Below are 21076 nucleotides of genomic sequence, written 5' to 3' on the forward strand. Positions count from 1 at the left end.
CTGTGATTACTGAGGATTCTCTATGGACAGATATTAGCTATGGATATGATGTCTGTGATTACTGAGGATTCTCTATGGACAGATATTAGCTATGGATATTATGTCTGTGATTACTGAGGATTCTCTAGATATTAGCTACGGATTCCACAACGCCAAATACAACTTCACTGAATTGTCCGTTGTGGGCGCGTCCTCTAGAAAATCATCTGGATGTCTGCTGAAGGTCTGCTGTTATAGAAGTATTGCATTCCAAAACCAATAAAATCAATACAGTTTCTGTAAAACTGCCTTTTCTCTCCAATGCTGCCTTTTTGGTGATTCCTGAAATAGGGATATGTTCACAATAAACCGTTATCATCAAACCGGCTTTATTTCAATAAACAATATTAAAACAACTCCAGAACATGGTAAAGCTTCTCTCCAGTGCGAGTAAGCTGGTGTATCTTTATGTCTCTATGCGAACCTTTTCCTCACACAGAGCAGTGGTACAGCTTCTCTACTATTGATACTATTCTCCCGAGTGGCGCAGTGGTCTAAGGCTGTGTCACTAGAGATCCTGGTTCGAATCCAGGCTCTGTCGTAGCCGGCCGTGACCGGGAGACCCATGGGGAGGCGCACAATTGGCCCAGCGTCGTCCAGGGTAGGGGAGGGAATGGCCGGCAGGGATGTAGCTCAGTTGGTAGAGCATGGCGTTTGCAACGCCAGGGTTGTGGGTTCGATTCCCACGGGAGGCCAGTATGAAAAAAATAATAATAATGTATGCACTCACTAACTGTAAGTCGCTCTGGATAAGAGCGTCTGCTAAATGACTAAAATGTCAAATGTATTGGTACAACCTCTTCAAATTTGATGACTGACTGAAGCTTTCCACACAGGGAGCAGGTTCCACACTCCTTTGCAAGTTCTTTTTTTCCACCTTTACTTAACCAAGTAAGTTATTGTTAGTCATAATTAGTTGGTGTTTTTGGAATTATAAACTGGTGAAACTATCCCCACATTGAGAGCAGAGGTAAGGCTTCTCCCCTATGTGAAGAAGCTAGTGTCTTCAGATCTGATGACGATTTTCTCCTGTGTGAGTTCTCTGATGTTTCTTCAAAGTTGATGATTGACTGAAACTCTTCCCACACTGGGAGCAGTGGAATGGCTTTTTTCCTGTGTGAATTAGCTGGTGTTTCTTTAGGAAATATAAACTTGTGAAACTATCCCCACACTGAGAGCAGAGGTGAGGCTTATCTCCTGTGTGAGTTATCTGGTGTGACTTTAAGTGTCTTGGATGTCTGAAATCCTTCCCACACTGAGAGCAGTGGTATGGCTTCTCTCCTGTGTGAATTAACTGGTGTGTATTTAGGTTGGCTAACTGACGGAAACCCTTCCCACAATAAGAGCAGAGGTAAGGCTTCTCTCCTGTGTGAGTTAGGTTGTGTGTCTTTAGTTGGTGTAACCTATTGACACTCTTCCCACAATGAGAGCAGTGGTAAGGCTTCTCTACTGTGTGGGTTAGCTGGTGTCTCTTTAGGTTTCCTACCAGACTGAAACTCTTCCCACACTGAGAGCAGAGGTGAGGCTTATCTCCTGTGTGAGTTATCTGATGTGTCTTCAGAGTTGATAAATGACCGAAACTCTTCTCACATTGACGGCAGTGGAACGGCTTCTCTCCTGTGTGAATTATCTGGTGTGTCTTCAGAGTTGATGACTGACTGAAACTCTTCCCGCACTGGGAGCAGTGGAATGGCTTTTTTCCTGTGTGAATAAGCTGGTGTTTCTTTAGGAAATATAAACTGGTGAAACTATCCCCACATTGAGAGCAGTGGTAAGGCTTCTCTTCTGTGTGAGTTATCTGGTGTGCCTTCAGTTCACATAACCTGGTGAAACGCTTCCCACAAACAGAGCAGTGGTATGGCTTCTCTCCTGTGTGAGTTCTCTGGTGCGTCTTCAGTTTGCTTGGTGTTTGACATCTCGTCCCACATTGACCACACGGGTATGTCGTCATCCTTTTTTGAGTCTGTTTTGATTTGAAGTGAGTTGGACAAATAAAACTGCCTATGCAATCTGAGCAGGGGTGGGGCCTACAAGTGTGCCTTCTCAACTCCTCTGGCTCATAGAAACTAGTGAAGCAGTCCATGCAGTGGTGATGTTTCTGTCTTGAGTTCCTCTGTCTGTGTTGTTGATGGTTTCCTGATGCTGTGGAACTGGGCTCACTGTCTGAACCTGGGTTGGAGCTCTCTCCTGTGGGAATATGAACAGATATGGCGGGGTTAGAATCAGGAACAGCATTGAAATGGTCTTTAAAATAATTGTTTAAAGGCCCAATGCAGCTGTTTTAATATCAATATCAAATAATTTATTGGGTAACAATTAGGTACCTTACTTTAATACACTGAACAAAAATATAAAACGCAACATGCAACAATTTCAAAAATTATAATCATGAATTTAAAAACGTTCATTAGGCCCTAATCTATGGATTTCACATGACTGGAAATACAGATATGCCTCTGTTGGCCACAGATACCAAAAAAAAAAAGTAAGAGCGTGGATCAGAAAACCAGTCAGTAAGTGACCATTTGCCTCATGCAGCGCGACATATCCTTCGCATAGAGTTGATTAAGCTGTTGATTGTGGCCTGTGGAACGTTGTCCTACTCCTCTTCAATGGCTTAGGGTCGTTGTCCTGTTGGAAGGTGAACATTTGGAGCAGGTTTTCATTAATGATCTCTCTGTACTTTGCTCGATTCATTTACATTTTTACATTTTAGTCATTTAGCAGATGCTCTTATCCAGAGCGACTTACAGTTTATTAGTGAGTGCATACATTTTTCATATTGGCCCCTCGTGGGAATCAAATCAAATCAAATGTTATTGGCCACATGCGCCGAATACAACAGGTGCAGACATTACAGTGAAATGCTTACTTACAGCCCTTAACCAACAGTGCATTAAAAATAAAACAACAACAAAAAAAGTGTTGAGAAAAAAAGAGCAGAAGTAAAATAAAATAACAGTAGGGAGGCTATATATACAGGGGGGTACCGGTGCAGAGTCAATGTGCGGGGGCACCGGCCAGTTGAGGTAGTTGAAGTAATATGTACATGTGGGTAGAGTTAAAGTGACTATGCATAAATAATTAACAGAGTAGCAGCAGCGTAAAAGGATGGGGTGGGGGGGCAGTGCAAATAGTCCGGGTAGCCATGATTAGCTGTTCAGGAGTCTTATGGCTTGGGGGTAGAAGCTGTTGAGAAGTCTTTTGGACCTAGACTTGGCACTCCGGTACCGCTTGCCGTGCGGTAGCAGAGAGAACAGTCTATGACTAGGGTGGCTGGAGTCTTTGACAATTTTGAGGGCCTTCCTCTGACACCGCCTGGTATAGAGGTCCTGGATGGCAGGAAGCTTGGCCCCAGTGATGTACTGGGCCGTACGCACTACCCTCTGTAGTGCCTTGCGGTCGGAGGCCAAGCAGTTGCCATACCAGGCGGTGATGCAACCAGTCAGGATGCTCTCAATGGTGCAGCTGTATAATTTTTTTAGGATCTGAGGACCCATGACAAATCTTTTCAGTCTCCTGAGGGGGAATAGGCTTTGTCGTGCCCTCTTCACGACTGTCTTGGTGTGTTTGGACCATGATAGTTCGTTGGTGATGTGGACACCAAGGAACTTGAAGCTCTCAACCTGTTCCACTACAGCCCCGTCGATGAGAATGGGGGCGTGCTCAGTCCTCTTTTTTTTCCTGTAGTCCAAAATCATCTCCTTTGTCTTGGTCACGTTGAGGGAGAGGTTGTTGTCCTGGCACCACACGGCCAGGTCTCTGACCTCCTCCCTATAGGCTGTCTCATCGTTGTCGGTGATCAGGCCTACCACTGTTGTGTCGTCGGCAAACTTAATGATGGTGTTGGAGTCGTGCCTGGCCATGCAGTCATGGGTGAACAGGGAGTACAGGAGGGGACTGAGCACGCACCCCTGAGGGGCCCCCGTGTTGAGGATCAGTGTGGCAGATGTGTTGTTACCTACCCTTACCACCTGGGGGCGGCCCGTCAGGAAGTCCAGGATCCAGTTGCAGAGGGAGGTGTTTAGTCCCAGGATCCTTAGCTTATTGATGAGCTTATAGGGCACTATGGTGTTGAATGCTGAGCTGTAGTCAATGAATAGCATTCTCACGTAGGTGTTCCTCTTGTCCAGGTGGGAAAGGGCAGTGTGGAGTGCAATAGAGATTGCATCATCTGTGGATCTGTTGGGGCGGTATGCAAATTGGAGTGGGTCTAGGGTTTCTGGGATAATGCTGTTGATGTGAGCCATGACCAGCCTTTCAAAGCACTTCATGGCTACAGACGTCAGTGCTACGGGTCGGTAGTCATTTAGGCAGGTTATCTTAGAGTCCTTGGGCACGGGGACTATGGTGGTCTGCTTGAAACATGTTGGTATTACAGACTCAGTCAGGGACATGTTGAAAATGTCAGTGAAGACACTTGCCAGTTGGTCAGCACATGCTCGGAGTACACGTCCTGGTAATCCGTCTGGCCCTGCGGCCTTGTGAATGTTGACCTGCTTAAAAGTCTTACTCACATCGGCTACGGAGAGCGTGATCACATAGTCATCCGGAACAGCTGGTGCTCTCATGCATGCTTCAGTGTTGCTTGCCTCGAAGCGAGCATAGAAGTGGTTTAGCTCGTCTGGTAGGCTTGTGTCACTGGGCAGCTCGCGGCTGTGCTTCCCTTTGTAGTCTGTAATAGTTTTCAAGCCCTGCCACATCCGACGAGCGTCAGAGCCAGTGTAGTACGATTCAATCTTAGTCCTGTATTTACTCTTTGCCTGTTTGATGGTTCGTCGGAGGGCATAGCGGGATTTCTTATAAGCGTCCTGGTTAGAGTCCCGCTCCTTGAAAGCGGCAGCTCTACCCTTTAGCTCAGTGCGGATGTTTCCTGTAATCCATGGCTTCTGGTTGGGGTATGTACGTACGGTCACTGTGGGGACGACATCATCGATGCACTTATTGATGAAGCCAGTGACTGATGTGGTGTACTCCTCAATGCTGTCTGAAGAATCCCGGAACATGTTCCAGTCTGTGCTAGCAAAACAGTCCTGTAGCTTAGCATCTGCGTCATCTGACCACTTTTTTATTAACCGAGTTACTGGTGCTTCCTGCTTTAGTTTTTGCTTATAAGCAGGAATCAGGAGGATAGAGTTATGGTCAGATTTGCCAAATGGAGGGCGAGGGAGAGCTTTGTATGCGTCTCTGTGTGTGGAGTAAAGGTGGTCCAGAGGTTTTTTCCTCTGGTTGCACATTTAACATGCTGGTAGAAATTAGGTAGAACGGATTTAAGTTTCCCTGCATTAAAGTCCCCGGCCACTAGGAGCGCTGCATGTGGATGAGCGTTTTCCTGTTGATTTATGGCCTTATATAACTCATTCAGTGCAATCTTAATGCCAGCATTGGTTTGTGGTGGTAAATAGACAGCTATGAAAAATATAGATGAAAACTCTCTTGGTAAATAGTGCAGTCTACAGCTTATCATAAGATACTCTACCTCAGGCGAGCAAAACCTCGAGACTTCCTTAGTATTTGATTTTGTGCACCAGCTGTTGTTTACAAATATACACAGACCGCCACCCCTTGTCTTACCGGAGTCAGCCGTTCTATCCTGCCGATGTAGCGTATAGCCCGCTAGCTGTATGTTATCCATGTCGTCGTTCAGCCACGACTCTGTGAAACATAAGATATTACAGTTTTTAATGTCCCGTTGGTAGGATAACCGTAATCTTAGGTCATCCAATTTGTTCTCCAATGATTGAAGATTGGCTAATAGGATTGATGGAAGAGGCAGTTTACTCGCTCGCCGTCGGATCCTTACAAGGCACCCCGACCTACGTCCACGATATCTCAGTCTCTTCCTCATGTGAATGACAGGGATTTGGGCCTTGTCGGGTGTCTGTATGATATCCTTCGCGGCCGCCTCGTTGAAGAAAAAATCTTCGTCCAATACGAGGTGAGTAATCGCTGTCCTGATATCCAGAAGCTCTTTTTGGTTATAAGAGACGATGGCAGAAACATTATGTACAAAATAAATTACAAATAACGCGGAAAAACACACATAATAGTACAATTGGTTAGAGGGCTGTAAAACGGCAGCCAATCAAACCCACAACCCTGGCATTGCAAGCGCCATGCTCTACCAATTGAGCTACAGGAGGCTATGTTCATCTTTGCCTCGATCCTGACTAGTCTCCCAGTCCCTGCCGCTGAAAAACATCCCCTCAGCATGATGCTGCCACCACCATGCTTCACCATAGGGATGGTGCCAGGTTTCCTCCTGACGTGACGCTTGCCATTCAGGCCAAAGAGTTCAATCTTGGTTTCATCAGACCAGAGAATCTTGTTTCTCATGGTCTGAGAGTCCTTTAGGTGCCTTTAGCCAAACTCCAAGCGGGTTGTCATGTGCCTTTTACTGAGGAGTGGCTTCAGCGTGGCCACTCTACCATAAAGGCCTGATTGGTGGAGTGCTGCAGAGATGGATGTCCATTTGGAAGGTTCTCCCATATCCAGAGAGGAACTCTAGAGCCCTGTCAGAGCGACCATTGGGTACTTGGTCACCTTGGTCATCTGACGAAGGCCCGTCTCCCCCGACTGCTCAGTTTGGCCGGGCGGCCAGCTCTAGGAAGTGTCTTGGTGGTTCCAAACGTATTCCATTTAAGAACGATGGAAGCCACTGTGTTCTTGGGGACCTTCAATGCTGCAGAAATGTGTTGGTACCCTTCCCAGATCTGTGCCTTGCCATAATCCTTTTTCGGAGCTCTACGGACAATTCCTTCGACCTCATGGCTTGGTTTTTGGTCTGACAATGTACCACAGGTGGACTCCAATCAAGCTGTAGAAACATCTCAAGGATGATCAATGGAAACAGGATGCACCTGAGCTCAATTTCGAGTCTCATAGCAAAGGGTCTGAATACTTATGTAAATAAGGTATTTCGTTTATTTTAATAAATTTGCAAATATTTATAAAAACCTGTTTTTGCTTCGTCAATATGGGGTATTGTGTGATTGCTGAGATTATTTTATTTTATTTATCCATTTTAGAATAAGGCTGTAACTTAACGAAATTTGGAAAAAGTCAAGGGGTCTGAACACTTTCCGAATGCACTGTATGTGATGCTGCTAAACCAGCCATTATTTAGGAGTAGGGTAGGCTATGCTTGGTTTTTAGTCAAATTAAACGAAATTTTATGTTCCTAAATATGAGATTCACCGGCACAAAATGAACATCTCTCTTCCATGGGCACTGTGTGTCATGGCTGGATAGGCTGCGCTTCCGCTCTCCAAATCAACTGCGTTACCTAGAAGACCTGCTGTTTGTCGGTCTTAAACGTTCCCTTTAGCGCTGCAAGAAACTGTCCATTTTGCATGTGTTTTTAAGGACATGCCTCAAATATTGCCACCCCTCCCACCTCAGCGCAAGTCAGCTGATGTTAGACAGGTAAATTGCCAAACCTGGCGTTAGGGCTGGAAAATGCCAGTGCTCATGTTCTTACATGATGAAATTCCAAACTAACGTGTGTTTGACACTTGGGCCTCCTAACCGCCAGCTGAAAACAGAGCCCAGAATGTTAAAGCCCCCATGCAGTATTTTTTAATCATCACTGTATTTCTAATAAATCACTGCTTGTGTTTATTTCATGAAAATAACTCCATGTTTTTTTTATTTATTTCCCTGAGCCTCCTTTTGCCATTGAAATGCTCAGTCTGATCTTGTGGGCATGTTGATACAAATTAAAATATATTTACATAAACAGCCCTGATTGGCGGACAGAGCCTACCCGCTTACACCTACAATGTAGGAGGATACATATGCAAATAAAAGATAACTGGTCATTAATATCAGATTGTGATGTCATGATCTGGGCCAAAAACTCCATCCCACCTGAACAGGCTGAAAGTCCAGGAATTATTTTCAAAACAGGAATATCATGTTTTTAACTGCGCTGCCCCTTTAAAATTAGATGAAACCAAGTTACTCTTCAGAAAAAGGCACCAAATTGGTGGAAAGACCCAATAATAGTTCTGGAATCCCATGTGGCTGCCAATGCACCAACCTCTCTCCATCCTACACAACTGAACTTACCTGGGTCAGTGTTACCATCTACTTCTTCCTCCTCTTCCCTGTTGTCCACTTCTGTGACTGCTCTCTCCTCCGCCTCCTCTGTGACTGCTCTCTCCTCCACCTCATCTTTGAACACTCTCTCCTCTTTGAATGCTCTCTCCTCCACCTCCTCTTTGAATGCTCGCTCCTCCACCTCCTCTTTGAATGCTCTGTCCTCCACCTCTTCTTTGAACGCTCTCTCCTCCACCTCTTCTTTAATCCCTAGCTCCTCTTCTTTTACTTCTCTCTCCTCCTCTTCCTCTTTGACTATCACATTGAGTTCCAGTGGTTGACTACAGTCCTCCAGCTTCACTAAGACCATCTCTGGACCCCACTGTGAGCTTCTCTGTGCTGGAAGACCACAGTAAGAACCCGGGGACTTGGGTTCAGACATGGAAGGCTATAAATGGATTCAAAAGAGGCACAAACAAATGTAAGGTGAGTTTCACAAAATACTGGAACAGCTTAGTTAATTAAGGATTATAACTAAATATTCCATCCACTAATACATATAGCTAGCTAGCATTGCTTTGGCGATCGTACAGCTAACGTTAGCTATGTTGAGCTAGTTGGGTTAGCTTTAGATTTTTACTGTCACCTTTCTCACTAGGATGAAACAATCTAGCTAGATAGCCAAATTACCAGCAATAAATTCGTTTGAAGCAATGGCGAACCAAAATGACATTTGATTTGTAATCTCTAAATGACCAGTTAGCTAATGATTAGCTCCTGAAATTAAATTAACAAGTTAGCTAGCCAGCCTTCGATAACAAACAGCCTAGCTAACTAGCCATGCTAACTTACTAGCTAGGGTTGCCAATAGATTTATGCCATCTTAAAGATTGACAATTCACACATCACATAGTTGACATTGCTGTCTTAATAACACATAACGGTATAATTCACAACAGCGTCGTTAAGATAACCTTGCTTGGTATGTCAGATAGACAGATAACTAGTTAGCTCGGGTAGCTATTTTAATGGCCAGTAAGCAAGCTAGCTAACGTTAGCTCAAATGGCTATTGTTTACACATGATGACGTGAAAAAATAATCCGACTACTAATGTTTATTCATAGAAGTTACAGAATATGTTACAAATCTTGATTTTACCTTGACACTTGACTTTGAATTAGCAGCTCATGTTGTTCTAGGTAGCGTAACTTCTTCTTCTTTGGTTGGGTTTAACGGCGGTTGGCATCCAATATAATGTTGCATTACCGCCTCCAACTGGACCGGAGCATATTCCATTATACTTTGTGATAGGAAAATACAAATTACCCTGCCGACTATTGTTGATGTTAATGTGTTGATGATCTCCGTATCCATAGCCAGAATGAATTCCGCGAGCCACAATGCTTCCTTTTGCTCTTTAGATACACACACACAATATCAACACCATACCACTTCCTGGTTACTATGATACCAACACCATACCACTTCCTGGTTACTATGATATCAACACCATACCACTCCTGGTTACTATGATATCAACACCATACCACTCCTGGTTACTATGATATCAACACCATACCACTCCTGGTTACTATGATATCAGCACCATACCACTCCTGGTTACTATGATAAACACCATACCACTCCTGGTTACTATGATATCAACACCATACCACTCCAGGTTACTATGATAAACACCATACCACTCCTGGTTACTATGATATCAACACCATACCACTCCTGGTCACTATGATATCAACACCATACCACTCCTGTTTACTTTAATATCAACACCATACCACTCCTGGTTACTATGATATCAACACCATACCACTCCTGGTTACTATGATATCAACACCATACCACTCCTGGTTACTATGATATCAACACCATACCACTCCTGGTTACTATGATATCAACACCATACCACTCCTTCTTGGACTTCACTGTTGTCCACTCATCTTTTTCGCTAACTGTACTCGACGTGCTTTCAGCTTCAAACGACACTTCTGCTTCCGCCAGCTCCCCTTCTTCTGTGGGTTTTATGGCAGTCTACAACCCAAAAATGTGTATTTTCTGCCACCAACTGGACGGGTTGAAAAACCTAAACAAGTTAAAAAGAAAATCCATATGTGATAGGGAAACTAACTTAATTCACCTAAATAAAATTAGGTACATTGACAAAAACAAAACAAAACTCCCACTTCGTCCTTCTTTCAAATCTCAATTTCTCAGGCTCTAGGGCCTGAGAGGGTGGTACGGCTTGTGACAATATTCCCTGTAACTCCACCGCTTTATAGCTATGGCTCTGCCACATCCACAATGATATCCATCTTCCTGGACCTTCTGTCCGCCTTGGCAGTGCCATTTAATCACCATAGCTATAAAGGCCACAAAGTCCACCTTCTTAACCTTTAAAATATCAGGGTCCTGCTGGTGAAAGGCAACCCCTGCAGCCTGCAGTGAAGGCCCATCCACCACCATGGACTCTTCAAGAGAACCATTCAAACCCTCAATCCTTTTAACAGCTGCTGCATATGAAATGCTCTGGACTGCCCTGACTTTGGCCACCTCATTCTCTTTCACCCTTGTCAGGCAATCGAAAGATGTAGCTTCATGGTTCCCACCACAATTGCAACATGTCACATTTTCCTCACTTTTATAACACATGATATGATCTTTTCCACTACTTGGACATCTTGGCTTCTCCCTTCTGCAAACACTTGAAACATGACCAAAAGCTTTACAACAAATATTTGTAATCTGTTCAAAAATCGACTTCCCACGAGACGCCAGATATAACCCCATTGAGGGGTGCCCTGTTCCGAAGAGACACACACGACACTTCAAACGTATCAAATCAGGTGAGATGCAACACGTGATCCTTCTGATCCGCAGAAGCACAATAAATCAAAACAAGCACACCTCTCGTGATCCTCACAGCCTTCAATTTACCCAACACTCTCTCCACCAGTTTGGATATCTCAAATGGTTTCTTCAATATTGGTACTTTGCTCAGCTGCTCCTCATTAACAAACCGTCCTCCTACTAGATATGAAGGGACCTTCTCTTCACTGTTCACTACTTGGCTCCGTTTTCCATTCTTTTGAACAAGACTCCAACTCTCCTTGATTCTACCGCCATTGGAATCAGAATCCACTTGTACGTTCCGCCGTCTTTCTGTCAGCGTCCCATTCCTCCTCCATCTCCCCTACAGGGTCATCCCGGGGTTTAACTTCTTCTTCGATGAGATTTAACGGCGGTTGGCATCCAATAAATGTTGCATTACCGCCACCTACTAGACTGGAGTATAACTCCCTTATACTTTGCTTGAAAAAATAAATAACAAATACCCTACTATCTAACACTACACTCACACAAAAATATATATATATATATATATGACCAAGGCCCTTCTCCCCCGATTGCTCAGTTTAGCCAGGTGGCCAGCTCTAAGAAGAGTCTTGGTGGTTCCAAACTTCTTCCATTTAAGAATGATGGAGGCCACTGTGTTCTTGGGGACCTTCAATGCTGCAGACATTTTTTGGTACCCTTCCCCAGATCTGTGCCTCGACACAATCCTGTCTCGGAGCTCTATGGACAATTCCATCGACCTCATGGTGTGATTATTGCTCTGACATGCACTGTCAGCTGTGGGACCTTATATAGACAGCTGTGTGCCTTTCCAAATCATGTCCAAATAATTGAATTGACCACAGGTGGACTCCAATCAAGTAGTAGAAACATCTCAAGGATGAACCATTGGAAACAGGATGCACCTGAGCTCAATAACAGGGGACCCCCAAGATATGCTAACCTCTCACCATTACCAATAACAGGGGGATCCCCAAGACATGCTAACCTCTCACCATTACCAATAACAGGGGATCCCCAAGACATGCTAACCTCTCACCATTACCAATAACAGGGGATCCCCAAGACATGCTAACCTCTCACCATTACCAATAACAGGGGATCCCCAAGACATGCTAACCTCTCACCATTACCAATAACAGGGGATCCCCAAGACATGCTAGGGTCTATAAGGGTTTAAGCTCTGGTACTATTCAGCACTTTCACTTAACAATATGTTCATTTGTTAAAAATATTTTTGATTGATTGATTATCTAATTCATCATTAATTACTATATAATTTATTTTACCTTTACATTTTCACTCCATTACTGTGATCATTACCATCTGTCATGTGTTACTCACGGTTACTGTTCCACATATTAACTGCACCCCCCCCCAAAAAAAAAATACATCAGAAAATAGAAAGTGACATCTGAAAGCTACAGGCCTTGTCGTTTTGGAAATCTAACTAAAATCTTACTGCTGGGAATGTCATAAGAACCCCCCCCACATAAAGGCCATAAATCATGTGCTATGGACGTAGTCATAGAGTATGCAATGTAGGTCAAGTCACCAAAAGTGCAACCATTTAGTATGCATGGAAAGGATCCACCCTGATGGTCATTGTAAAGCAATTGTTGGCTCAAATTCTTCCACTGATGATCAGGTGTAATGATGCTCAAATCAATATGTGGTGGTAAGAAGGAAACACTGACTCTTCGTCAAAGTATTCAGATTATTCTTTAGTTAATGCAATTGCAGGCAGAAGTTGGTACAGAGTACAATATTGATAGCTCTCCCCAAGTTCTGCGAGGTGTCTAAGACATCCTGTAACTTATAAAGCCTCCCCAACCCTTCCTGGCTTGACATCCCCTAACAGCTTAATACATCTACCTATCCCCGTAAGCGCCAATCATCTTGTCAGTATTTTAATAGCTTCAAAAACATGGGTTTGACCGATACTTGACTTCTCATACAGGAACTGGACAATATCATCTTGCGACATTTTACATTTGATGAGGGAGAAGTAAGCATCTTCTAGCTGAAGGGGATTTTTCTGTGGTTAGGCGCAGCGTCCTCTTTTCACAGAACCAGACAGCTTGGATGTCTGTGCCAGTCACAGGGACTCAGTAGAGCAGGTGCGTAGGCGTTGGTCTGAGACCCCTTCACAATGCATTTCCTTCTCCATCCACATTACCTTGAATGCATCCTCCACATTCGCCGTTTAGCTAACTCATCGTTTACAATAGGAAAAGTGAATGGGAAAACAAGTTTGAAGTTTCTTCACCTTTCTGTGTCTTATTTATTACTTTCTTACTCCTTAAGTGGAAAGCCCTGATTGCTAAAAATTCCTTTTGGAACACTAATTGGTGACATATTTGATCTCAAACCTAGACTTTCAAACCTCTTAATATCTGCTGTATTTCGGGCTCTGTAGTAGTCACATTGTTTCTGAATCCCACAGTTCTTACCTTTCTAAGAGTACTAAGCATGTGTATGTAGGACTTACAGTATAGTTTTGAAACAGAAATGTACTTTATTGATAGTAGGAAACAATATTTTGTGTTGGTTAGAATGTGTCATCAGAGGTTAAGAAGGAAGTTTATACCCCATAGAGTAGTGAAGGCTCCTCAGAGGAGGAAGGGGAGGAGCCACCTCTTCAGTGAATTTCAGACAAATCTAAATAGTGAAACATTTTAGGTAAATCTATACTAAATATATTCACGTCACCAAATAATTGATTAAAACACACTGTTTTGCAATGAAGGTCTACAGTAGCCTCAGTACACCATGGAGTAGCCGCAGGACAGCTAGGTTCTGTCCTCCTCTGGGTAGATTGACTTCAATACAAAACCTAGGAGGCTCATGGTTTTCACCCCCTTCCATAGACTTACACAGTAATTATGACAACTTCCAGAGGACACCCTCCAACCTATCAGAGCTCTTGCAACATGAACGAACATGTTGTCCCCCCAATCAAAGGATCAGATAAATAATCCAGTACTGAGAGCATACGCTACAATTAGCTAGCACTGCAGTACATAGTACATAAAATGTGGTGAGTAGTTGACTCAAAGAGAGACAAAGACAACAGTTGAACAGTTAACAAATTAATTTCTTCCAAAATTAAGGAGAAGAGAGATAGAGGGAGACCTAGCTGTATCTGGTTGTATTTTTTTTTTTTCATTTTCACTTAGCTAGCAAAAGCAGCTAGCTAGTTTTGCCTACTCAAACACCGGGCTTAAACAGAGAGGGATGCTAGGTTAGCTAGCTGGCTATGGCTATCCAACACTGGAACTCTTCCAAGTCAACTTAAGATTATGATTTTATTAATTTATTGCCACCGGGGCCCGCCGGTGTAACTGCTAAACTGCTTTCTGACTGTACACTGTACTGCATGATTGTAGCAGGTTTACTAACACGCTAGTTCTAGTAGGCAATGATGTAGACTGTGTGTGTAGCGGTTAGTGGTCATCATATGAAGGTTTGGCTTGGAAAGGTTTTTTCACCTGGTGACAGAAGCACACAGGGAGCAGGTGCCACACTCCTTTGCAAGTCCCCCCGTTATTTAACCAAGTAAGTTATTGTTAGTCATAATTAGTTGGTGTTTTAAAAAAATATATAAAACTGGTGAAACTATCCCTACATTGAAAGTGGAGTTAAGGCTTCTCCTCTATGTGAACAAGCTGGTGTCTTCAGATCTGATGACACAGCTTTTCTCCTGTGTGAGTTCTCTGATGTTTCTTCAAAGTTGATGATTGACTGAAACTCTTCCCACACTGAGAGCAGTGGTATGGCTTCTCTCCGGTGTGAATTAACTGGTGTGTCTTTAGGTGTTGTAACTGACTGACACTCTTCCCGCAATGAGAGCAGCGGTAAGGCTTCTCTACTGTGTGGGTTACCTGGTGTCTCTTTAGGTTTCCTGACAGACTGAAACTCTTTCCACAATGAGAGCAGTGGTAAGGTTTCTCCCCTGTGTGCGTTATCTGGTGTTTTTTAAGAGTTGATGACTGACTGAAACTCTTACCACACGGGGAGCAGTGGAACAGCTTTCCTCCCTTGTGAATTCGCTGGTGTTTCTTTAGGAAGTATAAACTGGTGAAACTATCCCCACATTGTGAGCAGTGGTAAGGCTTCTCTCCTGTGTGAGTTATCTGGTGTGCCTTTAGCTCACATAATGTGGTAAAACTCTTCCCACATTGAGAGCAGAGGTAAGGCTTCTCTCCTGTGTGCGTTAGCTGGTGTTTTTTCAGAGTTGATAACTGACTGAAACTCTTTCCACATTGGGAGCAGTGGAACGGCTTCTCTCCTGTGTGAGTTCTCATGTGTGACTTTAATTCTCTTGGATGTCTGAAATCCTTCCCGCATTGAGAGCAGAGGTAAGGCTTCTCTCCTGTGTGAATTAACTGGTGTGTATTTAGGTTGGCTAACTGACTGAAACTCTTCCCACAATGAGAGCAGAGGTAAGGCTTCTCTCCTGTGTGAGTTAGGTGGTGGTTTCTCAGAGTTGATAACTGACTGAAACTCTTTCCGCATTGGGAGCAGTGGTAAGGCTTCTCTCCTGTATGAGTTCTCTGGTGTGTCTTTAGATGGTCCGAATTACTGCAACCCTTCCCACAAACAGAGCAGTGGTATGGCTTCTCTCCTGTATGAGTTATCTGGTGCGTCTTGAGTTTGCTTGGTGTTTCACATATCTTCCCACATTGACCACACGGGTATGTCGTCTTCCTTTTTTGAGCCTGTTTTGATTTGAGGTGAGTTGGACAAATAAAGCTGCCTCTGCAATCTGAGCAGGGGTGGGGCCTACAAGTGTGCCTTCTCAACTCCTCTGGCTCATAGAAACTAGTGAAGCAGTCCATGCAGTGGTGATGTTTCTGTCTTGAGTTCCTCTGTCTGTGTTGTTTATGGTTTCCTGATGCTGTGGTACTGGGATCGCTATCTGAGCCTGGATTGGAGCTCTCTCCTGTGGGAAAATGAACAAATATGGGGTTGCAATCAGGAACAGCATTGAAATGGTCTTTAAAATACTTGTTTAAAGGCCCAATGCAGACGTTTTTATATCAATATCAAATCATTTATTGGGTAACAATTAGGTACCTTACTTTAATACACTGAACAAAAATATAAAACGCAACATGCACATTCAAAAATTATACTCATAAGGAAATCAGTGAATTGAAAAACATTCATTAGGCCCTAATCTATGGATTTCACATGACTGGAAATACAGATATGCATCTGTTGGTCACAGATAAAAAAAAATGTAAAGGTGGGAAAGTGGATCAGAAAACCATTCAGTATCTGGTGTGACCACCATTTTTCTCATGCAGCGCAACATCTCTGTTGCATAGAGTTGATTAGGAAGTTGATTGTGGCCTGTGGAACGTTGTCTCACTCCTCCTTAATGGCTGTGCGAAGTTGCTGGATATTGGAGGGAACTGGAACATGCTGTCATTACGTCGATCCAGAGCATCCCAAACATGTTCAATGGGTGACATGTCTGGTGAGTTTGCAGGCCATGGAAGAACTTGGGACATTTTCAGCTTCCAGGAATTGTGTACAGATCCTTGCGACATGCATTTATTATCATGCAGAAACATGAGGTGATGGCAGTGGATGAATGGCACGACAATGGGCCTCAGGATCTCGTCACGGTATCTCTGGGCATTCAAATTGCCATCAATAAAATGCAATCGTGTTCATTATCCGTAGCGTGTGCCTGCCCATACCATAACCCCACCGCCATCATTGGCACGCTGTTCACAACGTTGACATAAGCAAACCACTCGTCCACATGCCATCTGTCCGGTACAGTTGAAACCGGGATTCATCCATGAAGAGCACACTTCTCCAGCGTGGCAGTGGCCATCGAAGGTGAGCATTTGCCAACTGAAGTCGGTTACGACACCGGACGATGAGCACACAGATGAGGTTCCCTGAGATGATTTCTGACAGTTTGTGCAGATATTCTTCAGTTGTGAAAACTGCAGGTGAAGAAGCCAGATGTGGAGGTCCTGTGCTGGCGTGGTTATATGTGGTCTGCAGTTGTGAGGCCGGTTGGACGTACTGCCAAATTAATTGAAACCACGTTGGAGGCAGCTTATGGTAGAAAAATGAACATTACATTATCTGGCAAAAGCTCTGGTGGACATTCCTGCAGTCAACATGGCAATTGCACGCTCCCTCAAAACTTCACATCTGTTGCATTGTGTTGCATGACAAAACTGCACATTTTAGAGTGGCCTTTTATTGTCCCCAGCACAAGGTGCACCTGTGTAATGATTTGTGCATATGGATATATTCTGTGATCTTTTATTTCAGCTCATGAAACATGGGACCAATACTTTACATGTTGCGTTTATATTTTTGTTCAGTGTAGATTTCCATTGAAGTTGGGGAAAAAAATGATTTTTAGCCAAAATAAACTATTTCTCCAGCAAGAACTTTGCCACAATTTACCACATGGTGACATCACCATGGCAAGCCTAAACTCCCACCCATGCAAGCCTGCTGATTAGAAGGTCCTGTGGAAATTGTATTTTCAACCAGCAACTATCTGGAAATAACTTATTTAAAAGATCACACCTTTACAGTGTTAGTTTCATCAGCTGTCGCACAATATGATATAAAACACAGGAAAAACATAATTTTTACTGCACTTGGTCTTTGAAGCAAGAATCCTCAATTAAACTAATGACAAATAACCACCCCATCTCTGATTCGGTAAAGCTCTGAGGGATGGGCTTTGAGAAATGTAACCACTCTCAAATTAATAGATCTAAAGATGCAAGGACTGACCATGCATGATATCAACATGATAGTTTCATCCATGTTTTGCGCCTATACAGTGTTTGTTTAGAAACATTGGAGTAAAACAAGCTTATATGTTGGTTCTGATGGAGAACGACTGTTGAACTAGACTCATGAGCCATTTCTAAGTTATATTCTTCAAGAATCAATGAGTATATACAGTGGGGAGAACAAGTATTTGATACACTGCCGATTTTGCAGGTTTTCCTACTTACAAAGCATGTAGAGGTCTGTAATTTTTATCATAGGTACACTTCAACTGTGAGAGACGGAATCTAAAACAAAAATCCAGAAAATCACATTGTATGATTTTAAAGTAATTAATTTGCATTTTATTGCATGACATAAGTATTTGATACATCAGAAAAGCAGAACTTAATATTTGGTACAGAAACCTTTGTTTGCAATTACAGAGATCATATGTTTCCTGTAGGTCTTGACCAGGTTTGCACACACTGCAGCAGGGATTTTGGCCCACTCCTCCATACAGACCTTCTCCAGATCCTTCAGGTTTCGGGGCTGTCGCTGGGCAATACGGACTTTCAGCTCCCTCCAAAGATGTTCTATTGGGTTCAGGTCTGGAGACTGGCTAGGCCACTCCAGGACCTTGAGATGCTTCTTACGGAGCCACTCCTTAGTTGCCCTGGCTGTGTGTTTCGGGTCGTTGTCATGCTGGAAGACCCAGCCATGACCCATCTTCAATGCTCTTACTGAGGGAAGGAGGTTGTTGGCCAAGATCTCGCGATACATAGCCCCATCCATCCTCCCCTCAATACGGTGCAGTCGTCCTGTCCCCTTTGCAGAAAAGCATCCCCAAAGAATGATGTTTCCACCACCATGCTTCACGGTTGGGATGGTGTTCTTGGGGTTGTACTCATTCTTCTTCTTCCTCCAAACACGGCGAGTGGAGTTTAGACCAAAAAGCTCTATTTTTGTCTCATCAGACCACATGACCTTCTCCCATTCCTCCTCTGGATCATCCAGATGGTCATTGGCAAACTTCAGACGGGCCTGGACATGTGCTGGCTTGAGCAGGGGGACCTTGCGTGCGCTGCAGGATTTTAATCCATGACGGCGTAGTGTGTTACTAATGGTTTTCTTTGAGACTGTGGTCCCAGCTCTCTTCAGGTCATTGACCAGGTCCTGCCATGTAGTTCTGGGCTGATCCCTCACCTTCCTCATGATCATTGATGCCCCACGAGGTGAGATCTTGCATGGAGCCCCAGACCGAGGTTCCATTTTCTAATGATTGCGCCAACAGTTGTTGCCTTCTCACCAAGCTGCTTGCCTATTGTCCTGTAGCCCATCCCAGCCTTGTGCAGGTCTACAATTTTATCCCTGATGTCCTTACACAGCTCTATGGTCTTGGCCATTGTGGAGAGGTTGGAGTCTGTTTGATTGAGTGTGTGGACAGGTGTCTTTTATAAAGGTAACGAGTTCAAACAGGTGCAGTTAATACAGGTAATGAGTGGAGAACAGGAGGGCTTCTTAAAGAAAAACTAACAGGTCTGTGAGAGCCGGAATTCTTACTGGTTGGTAGGTGATCAAATACTTATGTCATGCAATAAAATGCTAATTAATTACTTAAAAATCATACAATGTGATTTTCTGGATTTTTGTTTTAGATTCCGTCTCTCACAGTTGAAGTGTACCTATGATAGAAATTACAGACCTCTACATGCTTTGTAAGTAGAAAAACCTGCAAAATCGACAGTGTATCAAATACTTGTTCTCCCCACTGTATATCATTCATTTCAATGTCCAAAAATGGATGTAGCAACTCAGGATTCTAGATTTGGAGATAGGAGAGGTTGGAGCAGGGGACTTCCATACTATGGCGCCTGTGGAGCAATTGTTGTGGAGGGGTTAAGTGTCTTACTCAAGGGAACAACCGCGGGTGATGACATCTAGGATTTTATACCATCAACCTTCCAGTTGACAGCTCACTTCAACATATTTTTCCGCCATAGTTTTGGAATCCCCTGTTGCCACCAATGCACCAACTTCTCTCCAGGACCCGGAATTCAAACGGGTGAGACTAAAATTGAGCTTTTTGGACATCAAGGAAAACGCTATGTCTGGCGCAAACCCAACACCTCTCATCACCCTGAGAACACCATCCCCACAGTGAAGCATGGTGGTGGCAGCATCATGCTGTGGGGGTGTTTTTCATCGGCAGTGACTGGGAAACTGGTCAGAATTGAAGGAATGATGGATGGCGCTAAATACAGGGAAATTCTTGAAGGAAACCTGTTTCAGTCTTCCAGAGATTTGAGACTGGGACGGAGGTTCACCTTCCAGCAGGACAATGACCCTAAGCATACTGCTAAAGCAACACTCGAGTGGTTTAAGGGGAAACATTTAAATGTCTTGGAATGGCCTAGTCAAAGCCCAGACCTCAATCCAATTGAAAATCTTTGGTATGACTTAAAGTTTGCTGTACACCAGCGGAAACCATCCAACTTGAAGGAGCTGGAGCAGTTTTGCCTTGAAGAATGGGAAAAAATCCCAGTGGCTAGATGTGCCAAGCTTATAGAGACATACCCCAAGAGACTTGCAGCTGTAATTGCTGCAAAAGGTGGCTCTACAAAGTATTGACTTTGGGACGGGTGAATAGTTATGTACGCTCAAGTTCAGTTTTTTTGTCTTATTTCTTGTTTGTTTCACACAAAAAATTATTTTGCATCTTCAAAGTGGTAGGCATGTTGTGTAAATCAAATGATACCAACCCCCCAAAAATCAATTTTAATTCCAGGTTGTAAGGCAACAAAATAGGAAAAATGCCAAGAGGGGTGAATACTTTTGCAAGCCACTGTATGTGATGCTGCTAAACCAGCCATGATTTAGGGGAGGGTAGGCTATTCTTGTTTTTTAGTCAAATTAAGCGAAATGGGAGGGGATCCAATAATATTTTGCTGTTTCTAAATACGAGACTCACCAGCACAAATTGAACATCTCTCTTTCATGGGCATTGTGTGTCATGGCTGGATAGGCTGCGCTTCCGCTCTCCAAATCAACAGCGTTACCTAGAAGACCTGCTGTTTGTGGGTCATAAACGTTCCCTTTAGTGCTGCATTAAACTGTCCATTTTGCCACCCCTCCCACCTCAGAGACAGTCAGACAGGTAAATTGCCAAACCTGGCGTTAGGGCTGGAAAATGCCAGTGCTCATGTTCTTCCGTGACGAAATTCCAAACTAACGTGTGTTTGACACTTGGGCCTCCTAACCGCCAGCTGAAAACAGAGCCCAGAATGTTAAAGCCCCCATGCAGTAGTTTTTATCATCACTGTATGTCTAATATATCACTGCGTGTGTTTATTTAATGAAAAT

The 21076-nt window shown here is 43.7% G+C and overlaps 2 protein-coding genes across 2 annotated transcripts in view; both read right to left on the minus strand.

Moving 5' to 3' along the window:
• Positions 1-770: 770 nt before the first annotated feature.
• On the minus strand, positions 771-8246 carry LOC123485999 (zinc finger protein OZF-like). Its single transcript, XM_045217139.1, has 2 exons — positions 8110-8246; positions 771-2226 (listed from the first exon to the last, which is right to left on the minus strand). The coding sequence occupies exon 2, from the start codon at positions 2120-2122 to the stop codon at positions 1046-1048; it is 1077 nt and encodes a 358-aa protein (XP_045073074.1). The 5' UTR covers positions 2123-2226; positions 8110-8246; the 3' UTR covers positions 771-1045.
• A 6039-nt stretch (positions 8247-14285) lies between these two features.
• LOC121546326 (zinc finger protein 271) overlaps positions 14286-21076 on the minus strand; it is a 33116-nt gene continuing 26325 nt past the window's right edge. The window contains exon 5 of the mRNA XM_045217137.1: positions 14286-15899. Coding sequence (XP_045073072.1) covers positions 14632-15899 — 1268 coding nt within the window. The 3' untranslated portion in view covers positions 14286-14631. The remainder of the gene's footprint in view (positions 15900-21076) is intronic.

The sequence above is a fragment of the Coregonus clupeaformis genome, unplaced genomic scaffold (genome assembly GCF_020615455.1).
Source record: "Coregonus clupeaformis isolate EN_2021a unplaced genomic scaffold, ASM2061545v1 scaf0933, whole genome shotgun sequence".
NCBI lineage: Eukaryota > Metazoa > Chordata > Actinopteri > Salmoniformes > Salmonidae > Coregonus > Coregonus clupeaformis.

Coding starts and splice junctions, on each gene's coding strand:
- LOC123485999 (XM_045217139.1), bottom strand. CDS start 2,122: ATGGACTGCTTCACTAGTTTCTATGAGCCAGAGGAGTTGAGAAGGCAC.